The following is a 13,216-nucleotide window of genomic DNA, read 5'->3' as shown; positions in this document are numbered from 1 at the left end:
TCTTGTTAGCAATTATATCCATTCTTTTATTTTGTATCTTTTATTTGAGACCTATTTTGTTTTATTATATCTTATTTACTTTGTTTACAATCTTGTGCTGTTTCTCTGGTACGATTTCGCGCAAGCGACACGAGCTGAGCCCAGAAAAAGGATTTTGACGTAAGGAAAAATCTATTTCTGGGCGATTGGCTCGTGTCGCCAGCGAAATACCCCCCCTACCCATCCCTTCGCTCAAGATTGTCTGCTAACTTCAGGATGGCCACTAGAGGCGCAGCAGTCGCAAGCATGGGATGGTGTAGTAGATAGTACGAGCTGCTCCCTCTGTGGGACGGCTCCCCTCTTGGAGGGTTTTGTAGTGGGAGATTTCTATTGGCATTTGGCTCGTGGTAGTGGTCTCACTCGCCTAGTGTTCATACCGACACCCTCCTAGAGGGTGAGCGAGTCAGTCATACTGACCTTTTTCTTTATTTTATTTATTCTCTGGTATGTGTTAGTACATTTACCCTAGAAATAATAGATTAAAGGATATTTCGCTGGCGACACGAGCCAATCGCCAGAAATAGATTTTTCCTTACGTCAAAAATCCCTTTTTTATATACATTATTATATAAAGACCCTTATATACATGGACTACTGGGGGACAATAGTCCAAACATGCCTACTTTCTAGGTTAATTTAAGGATTTAATACATGTAAAAATAGCTTAAAACAGAACAGTTACCTTTAATTGTACAGTATTGACAAACAATAATAATTCATGATTATGTCAGTGGGTATAATGTACATGAACAAAATATCCACAGACAATAACAGTTCATGAATTAGCCAACAAAAACCAAGTAAAATATTTTGATAGACTTTGTAATTTTTGCTTCAACATGTGTGGCAACATCATCTATAGAGCTAATATCATAGAGGGAAAACCTTATATAAATTTCTTTGTTCATGGTACACAGCCCCCAGCTTACATATAGGTTACCATCAATCTGATGAAAGTCAGGTGTACAGTGCTACAGTACTATGCATTAGTACTGTTATGGATTGCCATTACACTTTATTACAGATTACTCTTTATATCAGTCTTAAATTAATTTTTTCCTTATTTATTACATTTAAGCATATACAGCAAGCTCCTTTGCATCAGGATATACTTAAAAGTCCAGAATGCTCAAGCAACTGGCACATTTTTTCACCAGCTCTCATTAAATCAGGACTTGAGAGAGAAAAAGCAAGCAACAGAAAAAGAATGTTTACTTTTCAAAGTGCCAAATACTTATTTCTTTTTGCTTTTACATGGACTACTTTTTTTCCTATTCTAAAACCATTTGTGTATGTATGTGTTTAGATTAAACTAAACTACCCAGCTACCCTAGTCTCCTCCTCTTCTCATGTCTTTCCTTCCCCACAGCCTCTGATGGAAAGCTTGACACTGAAATTCACTGAACGCTTAAATTTGCAAACGAAATTACAACAAAAAACAACTTGAAAAAAGTACAAAAAATAAGGCAGCAGGACTCATGAGCTGGGCTTTTGGTGCATTGCATAAATTTGACTGTTTCAAATGCATTGAAATACGTACCATGACTTCAGCTGATATATAGCATATTGATTACAAGCAGTCACTGCTAATCGGCAGTGACGGTTAATGGTTCCAGTTTTACAGCGCATGGCTAATGACATCGGCAACGGTAAGCAATTTTCGGCATTGGTAAACAGTTTATTGGCATTGGTAAGTGGTTTATAGACGCTGATAAGCAGTTTATCAATGCTTAAAACATTTTAAATGCCATTTATTTCCATAATTATCACCGATTTTCGGTTACTGGCAATTTTCAATTAGCGGCACTCAGGAATGGAACCCCCGCTGTTAACCAGGGACTGCCTATTGGAGTCTTTTCATTTCATTTACTTTACAAATGCTGTGTTTTACATTTTTCAAGATTACTGGTTTTACTATAAGTTAAGTTTTTCTGAAGTTAACATACCAGCAAACTGAAAACTTGAACTGGTTACAAGGTACTGCACTCAGTATAAAATGTCCAGCTGAGGTGCACCAGAATTTCTCTTGCCTAACAGCACTATCCCAGTGTAAGCACATGTACACAAACATATTGTGTGTATGTGTATACACATACACTCCCTTGGAGAGAGAGAGAGAGAGAGAGAGAGAGAGAGACGGCAAGTAAACTGCAAATTACCTATAAAATAAATCTGGGAGGGAAAGATGGGTCTCTCTCTACCATCTGCTATATCAGTGTATAGATTTAAGTACCCTCACACGACCGTTGGAGTTAGATGAGCACAGGGTATTGTTCAGCTTAAGACATTATGAATTATTCAATAATAATTATACAATAATAAAACTATGAAAAATAGGTATATGTACTGTATATTGATAATGAATGATGAAATAAGAATTCAGGATACATGTTATGATAATTATGAAGATCTGTCATGTAACTGGCTAATTCAAATGAATGCCAACCTTGATCCTGAGGGTGCCAGTTATGAGGAATTGACTGTAATGGCAGTCATCTATTTTTATTTTGTTTAGGATTTACATTTCACATGCAAAACTTTTTTTATTTCTTTACTTATATTTCTTGGAAAATTGGCTGGTCATAAATCTTAAGTTGTTCATGCCGGAACAAACCTTCATCTTTCCCCAGCTGGAAACCAATTAAAAACAATCAAATATTGTAAAGCAAGGAATCTGTGGCATCTGGCAAGTTTGTAATGAGTAAGGAGGTCAAAATTATCACTAAGTAGTTCAATCAGCCACTGGGTCCAAAAAATTCAATTCTCACAAGGCTAGTCAAGGGTTAAAATTCATATCAGGAAGGGGATATTTCCTTCTCTAGGTAATGTTAAATCATGTACCAAAACTGAATCAAGTAACAATTCACAGCCATTGCATGCATGATAACAATGATGGATTACAGACTTCTCATAAAATTTCTGAGCTATAGCCACTCTGATCTTAAATTATAAAATTTCAAACAAATGATGTTGCATCTTTTAATTAATGCACTGAAAGAAGGAGCATCCAGACAGGCAAAACCACCAAGAGAATACAACAAGGAAAGGATTACCCAAAACCACTTAACCTTGCATGATTTAAGCAATATCTTACAAAGCGCTTTTCAGCTGAATGCTGAAACCAAGCATCCTCACTAGTCATTTCAAATGCTGGCAATTACAGTACTATACAGTCTATCTACTATTACTTACTGGCTGCTGGTTTGGTGACAACATGAAGCTAAGAAGAAGTTAAAGCTTAGCTAAGAAATCCACGCTTTACATAAATATGAATCACTCTGCAATATCTTGCGCTGAGATCAGCTTTCGTTATTATTGTACAGGTTATGCCACTGAATTCTGATCTAACATCAGACAAAAGGCCTTCCTCTATAATCAACAATATAGCATTAGTTATAGTAAACTGTAGCACTGTTTATTTATTGCTCCATTAAGAAAAATCAAAATCATGACTCATAACACTCAGTGCATCTTCATAATTATTATTCTGATTCATCACAAAATTGAATTGAGGCCTTTTACTATATCTTTATCAGAATACAGTAAAGAGAAATTACAGAAACAGAAGAGAGAACAGAAACCAAAGCCTTGCACCTGTAAAACAATCAACGCAACTTTCTTACACTTAATTGGCTCCCCTCTTTTACACTGTCTAGCCACTCCTCCGTTGAAGACCTCTGAAAGTAAGTGGGGGGGAATATTTAGTTGGAGCACAGTTTGTCCTTATGCCACAATTTTCTAGCATAAATGTAAGTCATGTCTTCTTTACCCACTGAAAACAAGCATTATTCTTTGAAATTCCATTTCATACATGGTTAGCATGGCCACCTCAAGTGTTAAAACAGAAAAAAAAAATTCATTGTGCAAATACATTTACAGTGGTGCATGTACACTGACAAGCCAGGGATTAATTATTAACCAATGCAAGACACATTAGCTCAAGGAAAATATTACCACAAATTGCGTGCATTGAATTAATTTGCTACCAACATTCTTTTCAAGTGGAAAAATTACAAGTTTCTTCCTATTGAAGGTGCATGAATACACAGTAATAAAGAGCATTAGTACTAAAAGTTTTATTAAAAAGGGGAACAAACCATAAAAATAGTTTATATGGTATACTGATTAACTAACTAACATGAAAAAAGCATTACCTTCAGAGCACATACATAAGGTGGATTTCCACAAAAAGATCAAAATGGTTTTATTACCTTTATTATCAGCTTATTTCATAATGTGAATCTTTTCAAGTATATGTTGGTCGTTATTGCACCTAGGCCTAGGCTAACCTTCCAATAAATGTCACTTACGACAAGAAAAAAAACAATGCTTCACTTTAACAGACAATCGGCTCTTGCAGATGACCTTCCCTCACCCCCCAAAAGAAAAATCCTTAATCATTTGCATGGAATGGGTGAAGAGTTGTCAACATTGTCCTTACAGCTCTTCAAAGGACGAGAATTGCCAGGGAACCGCCAATGCCGCCTCTTGTCGGGACTGAACATTTCCGAGTCATAAGATAACTGATGCACACTAACTGCAACGCCTTTCAAAGAACTGTCTGTCAAAACCTGTGCATTTGCAAGAGGTTCAACTGAGGGAGGGACTGCCTGTGGGCAAACCCCACCAGCCTCCTTTGGACCTATAGTATGTCTTCTCCCAGGTTCAGGGAGTGTGACAAGGGACTTTCGTCTGGGAGAACCGGTGGGACGGCCAGCCACTTCCTCCACTAGCAACGGCACAACACCATTCACTTTGTCCTTAAGGCCCCTTAGTGACATCCCTAATTCCACCACTGTATTGACCACTAAATCAAAATTATGGTCAAATCTACACTCAAAACTGGCAATAGGATCCGGGTCGGAAGCATGGGAACTAGGCACAGGAGTGGATGGTACAATGTTAGGGGGACTGAGGATGGGAGACAAGGCTGGAACATGGGAAGAAAGAATGGCAAAATCACCTACAACACTAGATCTAGGTGCAGGTTCTACTTTCAGCTCTAGGGGCCACCTTCCTCTTTCTATCTCTCTCTAGTTTATCTAAATGAGATTTTAATAACTTCCATTACTTGTCATCCCAATCCTTACACACATCACATGTATGCTCTTTCAAACAAACCTGTCTCCTACAATTTGAACAGATCGTATGAGAATCATAAATGGCTTTAGTCGCCCAGGAAATCCTAACAATGTAGGAGTAGAGGTGGAAAGCAGAGGAAATGGGATGAATCTCCTTCAGACAAAAGTGTTCCCCCAACAGAATAGAAAACCTAGAAATAACTAGAAGGAACAAACCCAGAAACAGAAGCAAACAACATGCATACTCTAAAATACACCAAATAGAGAGACTGGAGTTAGAGGAAATGTATTTTGCCCCTACAACATGGACAAGCATTTTCTGTCTTCTTTCAATTGCACTCCTATTTTTCTGCCAACTGCTATAGACACGACCCACAACTTTCTTCACAATTCAGATCAAAAGTACAACTCTGGCACCTGTAAATTAAATTTAAAAAATAAGGATCCTCAGCTGCAAGTGACACAAAACATATACCATCCCTTTTGTTGGGGGTAACTATGCTGTTCACACACAACTTTCCCTTGGAATAGCCCTACAGGTATCTTTCTAAAGCAGCAATTGCAAAGAAACCCCATTCTAAAGCAGCAATCACAAAGAAACCCCAGAAAACAAACTGAACTTCATCAGCTGACCCACAAATACTCCACAGGCAAATCAAATATGCATCCACCACACCAAAAACATCACTTCTCTTTGGCAACCAAAAGAATAGTGAGTGGAACAGTCTGTGGGTGGAGGGAAACCCTAAAACCAAACATTCTTACTATCTAATTGCCAATAATAAATGCAACTACCTTTTAACAAAATTTCATGCAACTAATTCCAGATGGCTAAAAGTTGTGGGTTTGTATTCTTACTGGAACAAACCAGAGCCTAGGCATGGGGTAATTTCACCATTTTTAGAATGAATATCCATATACTAATGTAAATTTGTTTTGCAATCTCATGAAAGATGTTTTTGGCAAGACTAGATACAGCATATGGTAAACTATGGACAAATGTTTTTGAATAGATCATGATAGAACAAAATACTGTTTGATAGATATAAATGGCACTGAATCATAGCACCAATAAACTACCCAGGCCCAATGGCAGTGAGCTAACAGTAGACTATCTTAGGTCAGAGGGGCTGAACCTATCTAAAGGCTCCTCTGCAAAGAATTTGGATTGCCGGAAAATTCATGTCACAAATACACAATTATGCATAAATTTTTGGAAGACTCCAGCCAGTCGTTATTTCATGAAAAACCATTTTGGGTTTTTCATGCAAAAATGGTTAGGATTGGGCACTACAAGAACCTAAAAATACAAACCTAACAAAACCTGGGGGTGTTTACTGGTTACAATTTTGTCGTATCAGCTATGGAGGGAGGCAAGGGAGGAGGGGATTTTTTTTACCTCATTGAAGAAGAAATTATTTTGTTTTATGTGCTTTACCCAAGAAAAATATAAATTATCACATGGCAGTGACTGGAGCCTTTCGAAATATAGTATATAGCTAACCTGTGGGGGGCGGGAGGATGACCTACTATACTTCACTTACTTCAAGACCAGAGAATTTGGAGGCCATAAAATGCATTTCACAAATAGAGGGGGGATTTCTAAAAATGTAAAAGCGAAAAATATTAATCATTAAGAGGGAGGTGAGTGGAGCCTTCCAAAATACTATATAGCTAGCTAGAGTACCCCAGGGGGGACTTCAAGAACCCTGTCCAGAGAATTTGGATGGGCCGTACTAGGTAATGCCTTTCACTAGCAGCAAAGTATTTCCAAAAATGTCAAATTATAAACGAGAAATTTAAATTATTATGAGGGGGATGGCTAGAGTCTTCCGAAATACCTACTAGCCCTATATAACCCCAGGGAGGCATGACCTACCTAGCTAACCTACTCGAGACCCCTGTCCAGAGAATTTGGATGGCCGTAAAATTAATTTCACAAACAGAAGGATATTTCTAAAAATATCAAATTATAAATGAGATCACGAGAAGTAACATGCAACAGGGCACAAGGCAGCCAAGCCTGGCGGTGCCCCATCAACACGACAGGGCACAAGAGAGCCCTTGGGGTCAGCTGTTCCAGCAGCCGCACCCGTCAGTTATACCGCTGACGTTATGCTGTTTTACCTGGGTCAGCTGCTGTACGCCCTGCTGCACAGAGACCGGAAGCCTGAGCGAGGTCTGCTGCACTTCCTCCGTGATTTTGTCCCTTAATTTCTTGAACATTTTGCTCGGGAAAACTGACAAGTCCCGACGGCCGACGTTTCTGTTATTGCTCCTGTCACTCTCTGTCATCAGACGTTCCAGTCGGAAAGAGAAAGGAGTGACTGCCCAGGAATTCTGTCAGTCGCCATCTTTGAAAGAGGCTTCGCTCTATCTTTCATTCGTCGTTTTAATTCCACTCCTCGGCAAAATAATTTAGAATAATGGAGAAGGTTCTCAAAACTGAACCTTTGTCGAGGTTATCCAGCTCTGCCTAATGGAGTCAGCATCCAGGTAGGTAACACAACTTCGCTAACTCAGTCCATCCTCTCTCACCGTGGAGGAAAGAATAAATAGAGATACAATTGTATTTATCGTAATTTAAAAATAAATTGTTCATATACTCCAGAAGCGGTATCATTAATCGATCAAGAACTTCCGAGGATATTTATTTTCTTTCCTAGATTTGTGAGAGCAAGTGGTTGGGGCGGAGGGGGTGGAGGGCATCTTGTCCCGTGTCCCCTTCCCATGGATGTGACTAATAGAACATTGTTTTCTTTCAATAAATCATTATTAGGGGCAAACATTTGTTTAGTCAATGATTCTTTCAACAACAACTACTACTATACTTTCTGTATATGTGCGTGCATGCATAATATATTGATATATATGTACTGTATGTGTGTACTTTACATGTATATATTATATATGTATATGATAATCCTAAGTTCCCCACCAATAAAAGATTTTTAGATTCGCCACTGGTGTAAGGACAATGTCAGGGTAGGATGTAAGTGCTGCAGTTAACTTCCATGGGCACTCAAATGTGCCCGTCTTGATGCGATAAATTCACAAATAAATAAATAAATAAAAGGATATTGTAGCTGCCATGATTGTGTTTGTGATTGGAATGGAAAGTGGTGAAAGCTCATTTGAAATGTGGCTCGGGGGAGAGATGACGCTGCCAGCAAGACTTGTATTTTTTTTTTTTCTTTTAACGTAACTATAAAACAAGTGAAGAACCTGACCAAAAAATTATATGAAGAGCAAAAGGTAGGTCTTAAAAGCACTGCATGATTTCGAGACTACTGAAAGCAAGATTTCAAATATTTTTTTTTTTTTATAAATAGGCTGCTGCGAATATTAGACATTATACGTTGAAATATGATCCACTCGCCAGAGACTTAATTCATAAAAATCCTGATAAGATAAAGCCAGAACGAGGACATATAATGCAAAAGACAGACATCATGTAGTAGTACCAAGACTATCTCTGTGGTCTTGGTAGTACCATGCGCTTCGTTTGCCAAAGTTTGGTCACATCGAACAGATATGTCCTGCTACAGAGAAAGCGGATTATTCATGTTGTGGCAATTGTGCAGCGAATTACAGAGCGAGGGATTGAAACTGCATGAGATGACAAGTCTGACGCGAATGATGTGGCAGAAAGAAAGAGGGGACTAGATAAAGAGTTCACGAAGGACATTAATTCTCAGTGGTTGTTGTCATGTATGCAAGACGTTATGTAAAAAGCGCGGGAAAACTTATAGTTCCGCAGACGCCTTCATATAACTAAAGCAGACCCAAAAAACAGTTGCAGATGTTATCCCATTTGTTAATGGATGGAAATGGAACGAGGTATCATAATTAAGACGTGCAGTTCAGCAAACGATTGTGGAGCGATACTTTAGATGTATAGAAAAACCAGCCCTAAGAATGTTTCAAAAAATATAGCGCGCCGTCGACGAAAACAAGATTAGCGGTCCTAGCTTAAAGAGAGATTTACTTCACACAGATATCAGTTACAGGCGTAAAACTGGTTTTATCATATTGCATAAATATTGGTTGCATGTCAGTGATCTCTCTGTAGCAACAAATTTATTTTGAATTTACTTGGCCTTAAGATGCTCCAGAGTTATGATCTGAAGACCCTAAAAACATCAATGAACATTATATTATACAATGTTTATTTTATCAGTTGCTTACATTAATGGAGACAACATTGAAAAGACTCTGTATCAGCCATATATTTGTACATATTATAGTTAAGAATGTGTGTTTTATGCTTTCAGTCCGGACGCATTTCCCAGGGAAGAAATGATACCGTTATCAGTGTACTTAAACGAGTTTCATAGAAGCGTACAGACGCCTTAAATAGAGTCGTGCATCGGAAATTATTTTGACGCTAAGTTTGGCAATTCACTCTCTTATCTAGATAATTATGGATCATCTTCGCTTAGCGCCTGATTGGAGTTAGGAATAATCGTCGTGATAAAAAAAAAAAGGCGTCACTATAAACTTAGATTGAGAGGATCTTTTCTTTTGCATCTGAAATGTTCGACTGTGCCGCTTTGATAACAAAAAAAAATTATTTTTTTTAAGAACCTAAGTTTAAAAAAGCGCTTCCTGGGGAGAACGATAGACCGATTTCATTGTGTATATATAATAACAAAATAAATACATTAGCAGTTTCAGTACCTATACTTGAGTGAGTTATAGACCTATCAAATGTCATTTTCCCTTTTCTTGTGAATGCAAGTGATTCTAGTACAATTTACAGAAGAAGGCTACTATAGCTGACTGACCAGAAGACGGTCGATGACAAGCGAAGTCTAAGTAAGTGGTATGAGATACAATATGCAAATTTTTTTGGCATAGAAAACAACGGGAGAATCAATTTTAAGCAAAGATTCTATAAATCACAGATGTATCGGGATTCCTGTGTATATTACGAGAGGGCTCTTTGCCTCAACAGTATTCTATAGTATTATATAGCTAGACATCGAGTGTCCTTGTAGCCAGTATCGTATCCACTTCAGGAAACGCATTTTCAGTGAAAAACACATATGCCTACAAAAACTAAAAGCATGGCCATGAAAGAACAACTACGGGGTATCTTTCAACCAGTGCTAGGATGTTGGCAAAAGATTGGAAGACCGTGTTTTTGTACGGCTCCAGAATGTAAATCCCACTTCGCAATAGGTACAGGTTAAGAAGTTAATCTGTGACGGCTTCGGGTTTATCGACGTTGGGCCGGTTTGGATTGGCAGATGATACATCTCTAGTACAGCCTGACCGGTGTAAACATTTTTTTATTTGTTTATATCTATTGCAGACATGTGGTAGAAATGAGGTCACTCGTGTATTTGATCGAGATCACTTTCTTATGTGATTATCACTGCCAAGAAGATTACGTCAGCAGGATTTTGTGAAAATGGGCTTTTTCCAAGTAGATTCATTGTGCTCTATGAATAAATTTTGTATGCAAACGAGTCTGGATTTGGAACCAGGAATATTTATTAGTTATTGTTGCTATTATCACTGATGTGTACTATCTTTTAAAGAGAATTTATATTTCACCGAGCTCGTCACAGATAACGTCAAAGATATAGTAGGGCATCAGAGTACACTGATCTAGTCCTATAGTGTCCACAATAGAAAACGTGAACCTAGCACAGAATTTGATTTAATCAACGATGATAAGAACTGGCATGATCTGTTATCTCTGACTGCCTCTCTAGTAGTTTGAAAGGATTGTCGTTTCTTCATTTCGCCCCAGTGTGAGACTAGTAGGTAGGTACACTAACAACATTTAGAAAGGTGTATAATAGGCTAAACAGAAAACTGTTTTTCACTGGAATAAATCTCTTGTAAGCACATTACCTCCCTCAGCTTATTATAAAATTAACAACTAAACTATGAAATGATATATCTATATATATATATATATATATAGATATATATATATGATATATATATATATATATATATCGGTCCATAAATAAACACGTTGAAGCCAATTCATGACCTATTATGTCCGTAAATAAATGCATAAATAGGCAGATAAAATAACAGCTGACCAAATCCAACTAAATTCGCCGCTCTGCTCTAACCACGAAGCCGCCAAGTGGTGGGAAATAAAAGACCGTTCAATAGCGCACGTCATGAAACGGAATTTGGCTACTATGGCCCAGAATTTAGCCCAACTGCAACTTCCTCGATACTATCTTTAGACGATCTAAACAATTAACGCATGGGGCTATTTTCAGAGGAAAACGCTGGGGAAACTTTACACCTTGAGAGTGTTGTCAGTGGGACAAGATAGCAATGATTTGACATTGCACTTTCTTTCACGATTTTTTTTTCTCTTTAGGTAGCAACATATACAAACACATCTGCTGGGGGTCTAGAAAAAGGCGTTGGTTTAGCTGCACATATATTGACTTTCATACGTTTCATTCCACTCACATATGCTTCCTCATTCATGAGAGTCTTGTACAAAGGTCGAACATCGTGCAAGATTACCAACAGATATGAATAAATGCAACAAATCATCTTCGTCTATAGCTGAGCGTTATTGGCAAAGCAAACCTTTATGCTGAACTTGCTTCAAGAGTTAGTCCAGTATAATTTATCAAAATGAAGATCGTTTGTGACGGGAACAAAGATAAGCTTCCCACAAATAAGGACAAGACTGATTCTTTATGTTTTGTGGATCACTTCTCAAACACATATATAGGTACAGCTCATTGAGCCATTGACACTATCTACAGTACTGGAGCTAGACGCACTGTACTAAATTTCGATTGATAGGCTATACCAGCATTGTATTTCGTATCACATCGTGGATTAACGCTAACTTCGGTTGTTTGGAGACTCTCCAAGAGGTAAAGATCATTACATTAATGTCAGCAGACTCTGTAACAAATCTGCAGGTGAATCTCGGTATGATAACATGTCGCTAACTGAAAGTCGTCCAAGGAAATAACTGTTCGGTTGCTTGCAAAGGTTTGGCGCCTATCCCAAGCCAAGGGCCCTTGGGTTGGGCTATAACGGTCGTACTTGATGCTGACAGATGAGGCATAAGTCGAATGATATTCGTTCTTCTCAAAGAACCGCCCACCCTCTCAAAAGTAACGTTAAGAAATGCGTTGCCTCGACATTTGGACTATGCACGCCACGGTAATTTCAGATCCTCGCAACGCCTTCTCCGCACACATACATACCTACTACATACATCATACATACATACATACACGCACACACACACACAGATATATAATATATATATTATATTATATATATATATATATATGATATATATATCTATATATATATATAATATATATATATATATATCTGTGGTGTGTGTGTGTGTGTGTGTATGTATAGCATTCTTTTTAGGAATGAATGTATACGTTAAACAGTGTCTATTTGGAAGAAAGAAGCACGTGAGATTTTTGAATTAAATTTCTCTGTAAATTAATTGAAATAAACATAAGTTAATCTGATACATTGACTGACTGCCTTTTAATGTTTCTAAGGAACAAGCAATCGAGACAAAAATAAATAAGGTACCACGGTTTGGTATATTTGAAGAGATGAAAAGACCTTTGGCCTTGTGGAAGCTATTGTCAAATGTTCGAACTGTGGAATCCTCTTGGGCGGTCTTAAGGCCTGCCCACACTAGGAAACATTGTTTGCAAACAAACTTTGTTTGCAAGCAATGTTTCCTAGTGTCGACAGACCTTTAGAAGGACGCACAAGATGAAAATTGCTGTGTTTGTTATTATTATTAAAAAGAAGAAAAAAAGAGAACAGACACAACAGCAACCAAAAAAGGAAGAAGGAAATAATTACCAGAGTGGCGCAAGACAAATGCATCAACACAAGAACAGGCTCCAACCATATATAATATCCACACACAGGTCTATCTTCTATTAATAAACATGGTAAAACCGAGCAAGGTGGAAGTTATTCTAGGCGCTGTAGCCAAGTTCACAATTATCGCGCGCGATTATTCTTTTCCAGAAGATATACATTCAAATAGTTCTATATACTTACCTCGATTATTCTTTTCCAGAAGATATACATTCAAATAGTTCTATATACTT

At 37.8% G+C, this 13,216-nt stretch overlaps 1 protein-coding gene across 15 annotated transcripts in view; it reads right to left on the bottom strand.

Moving 5' to 3' along the window:
* LOC135212752 (early endosome antigen 1-like) overlaps positions 1 to 13,216 on the bottom strand; it is a 278,033-nt gene that overhangs the window by 253,396 nt on the left and 11,421 nt on the right. For 12 of the 15 annotated variants that reach the window (XR_010313979.1, XR_010313978.1, XM_064246486.1 and 9 more), the window contains exons 1-2: positions 7,248 to 7,428; positions 3,663 to 3,716 (exon numbers count right to left, since the gene is read on the bottom strand). The exons of 1 other annotated variant lie outside the window; for it this stretch is intronic. Coding sequence is in view for 12 of the 14 variants with exons in the window: in XM_064246486.1 (XP_064102556.1) it covers positions 3,663 to 3,716; positions 7,248 to 7,415 (222 nt within the window). In the remaining 2 variants the exon portion in view is untranslated. Of the gene's footprint in view, positions 1 to 3,662; positions 3,717 to 7,247; positions 7,429 to 13,216 lie in introns of those variants that run through there. 2 more of the 15 variants (XM_064246488.1, XM_064246492.1) reach the window with 2 other exon arrangements.

The sequence above is a fragment of the Macrobrachium nipponense genome, chromosome 41 (assembly GCF_015104395.2).
Source record: "Macrobrachium nipponense isolate FS-2020 chromosome 41, ASM1510439v2, whole genome shotgun sequence".
Classification (NCBI taxonomy): Eukaryota; Metazoa; Arthropoda; class Malacostraca; order Decapoda; family Palaemonidae; genus Macrobrachium; species Macrobrachium nipponense.
The sequence above is the reverse complement of the archived record's forward strand: the minus strand, read 5'-3'. Positions and strand labels throughout refer to the sequence as shown.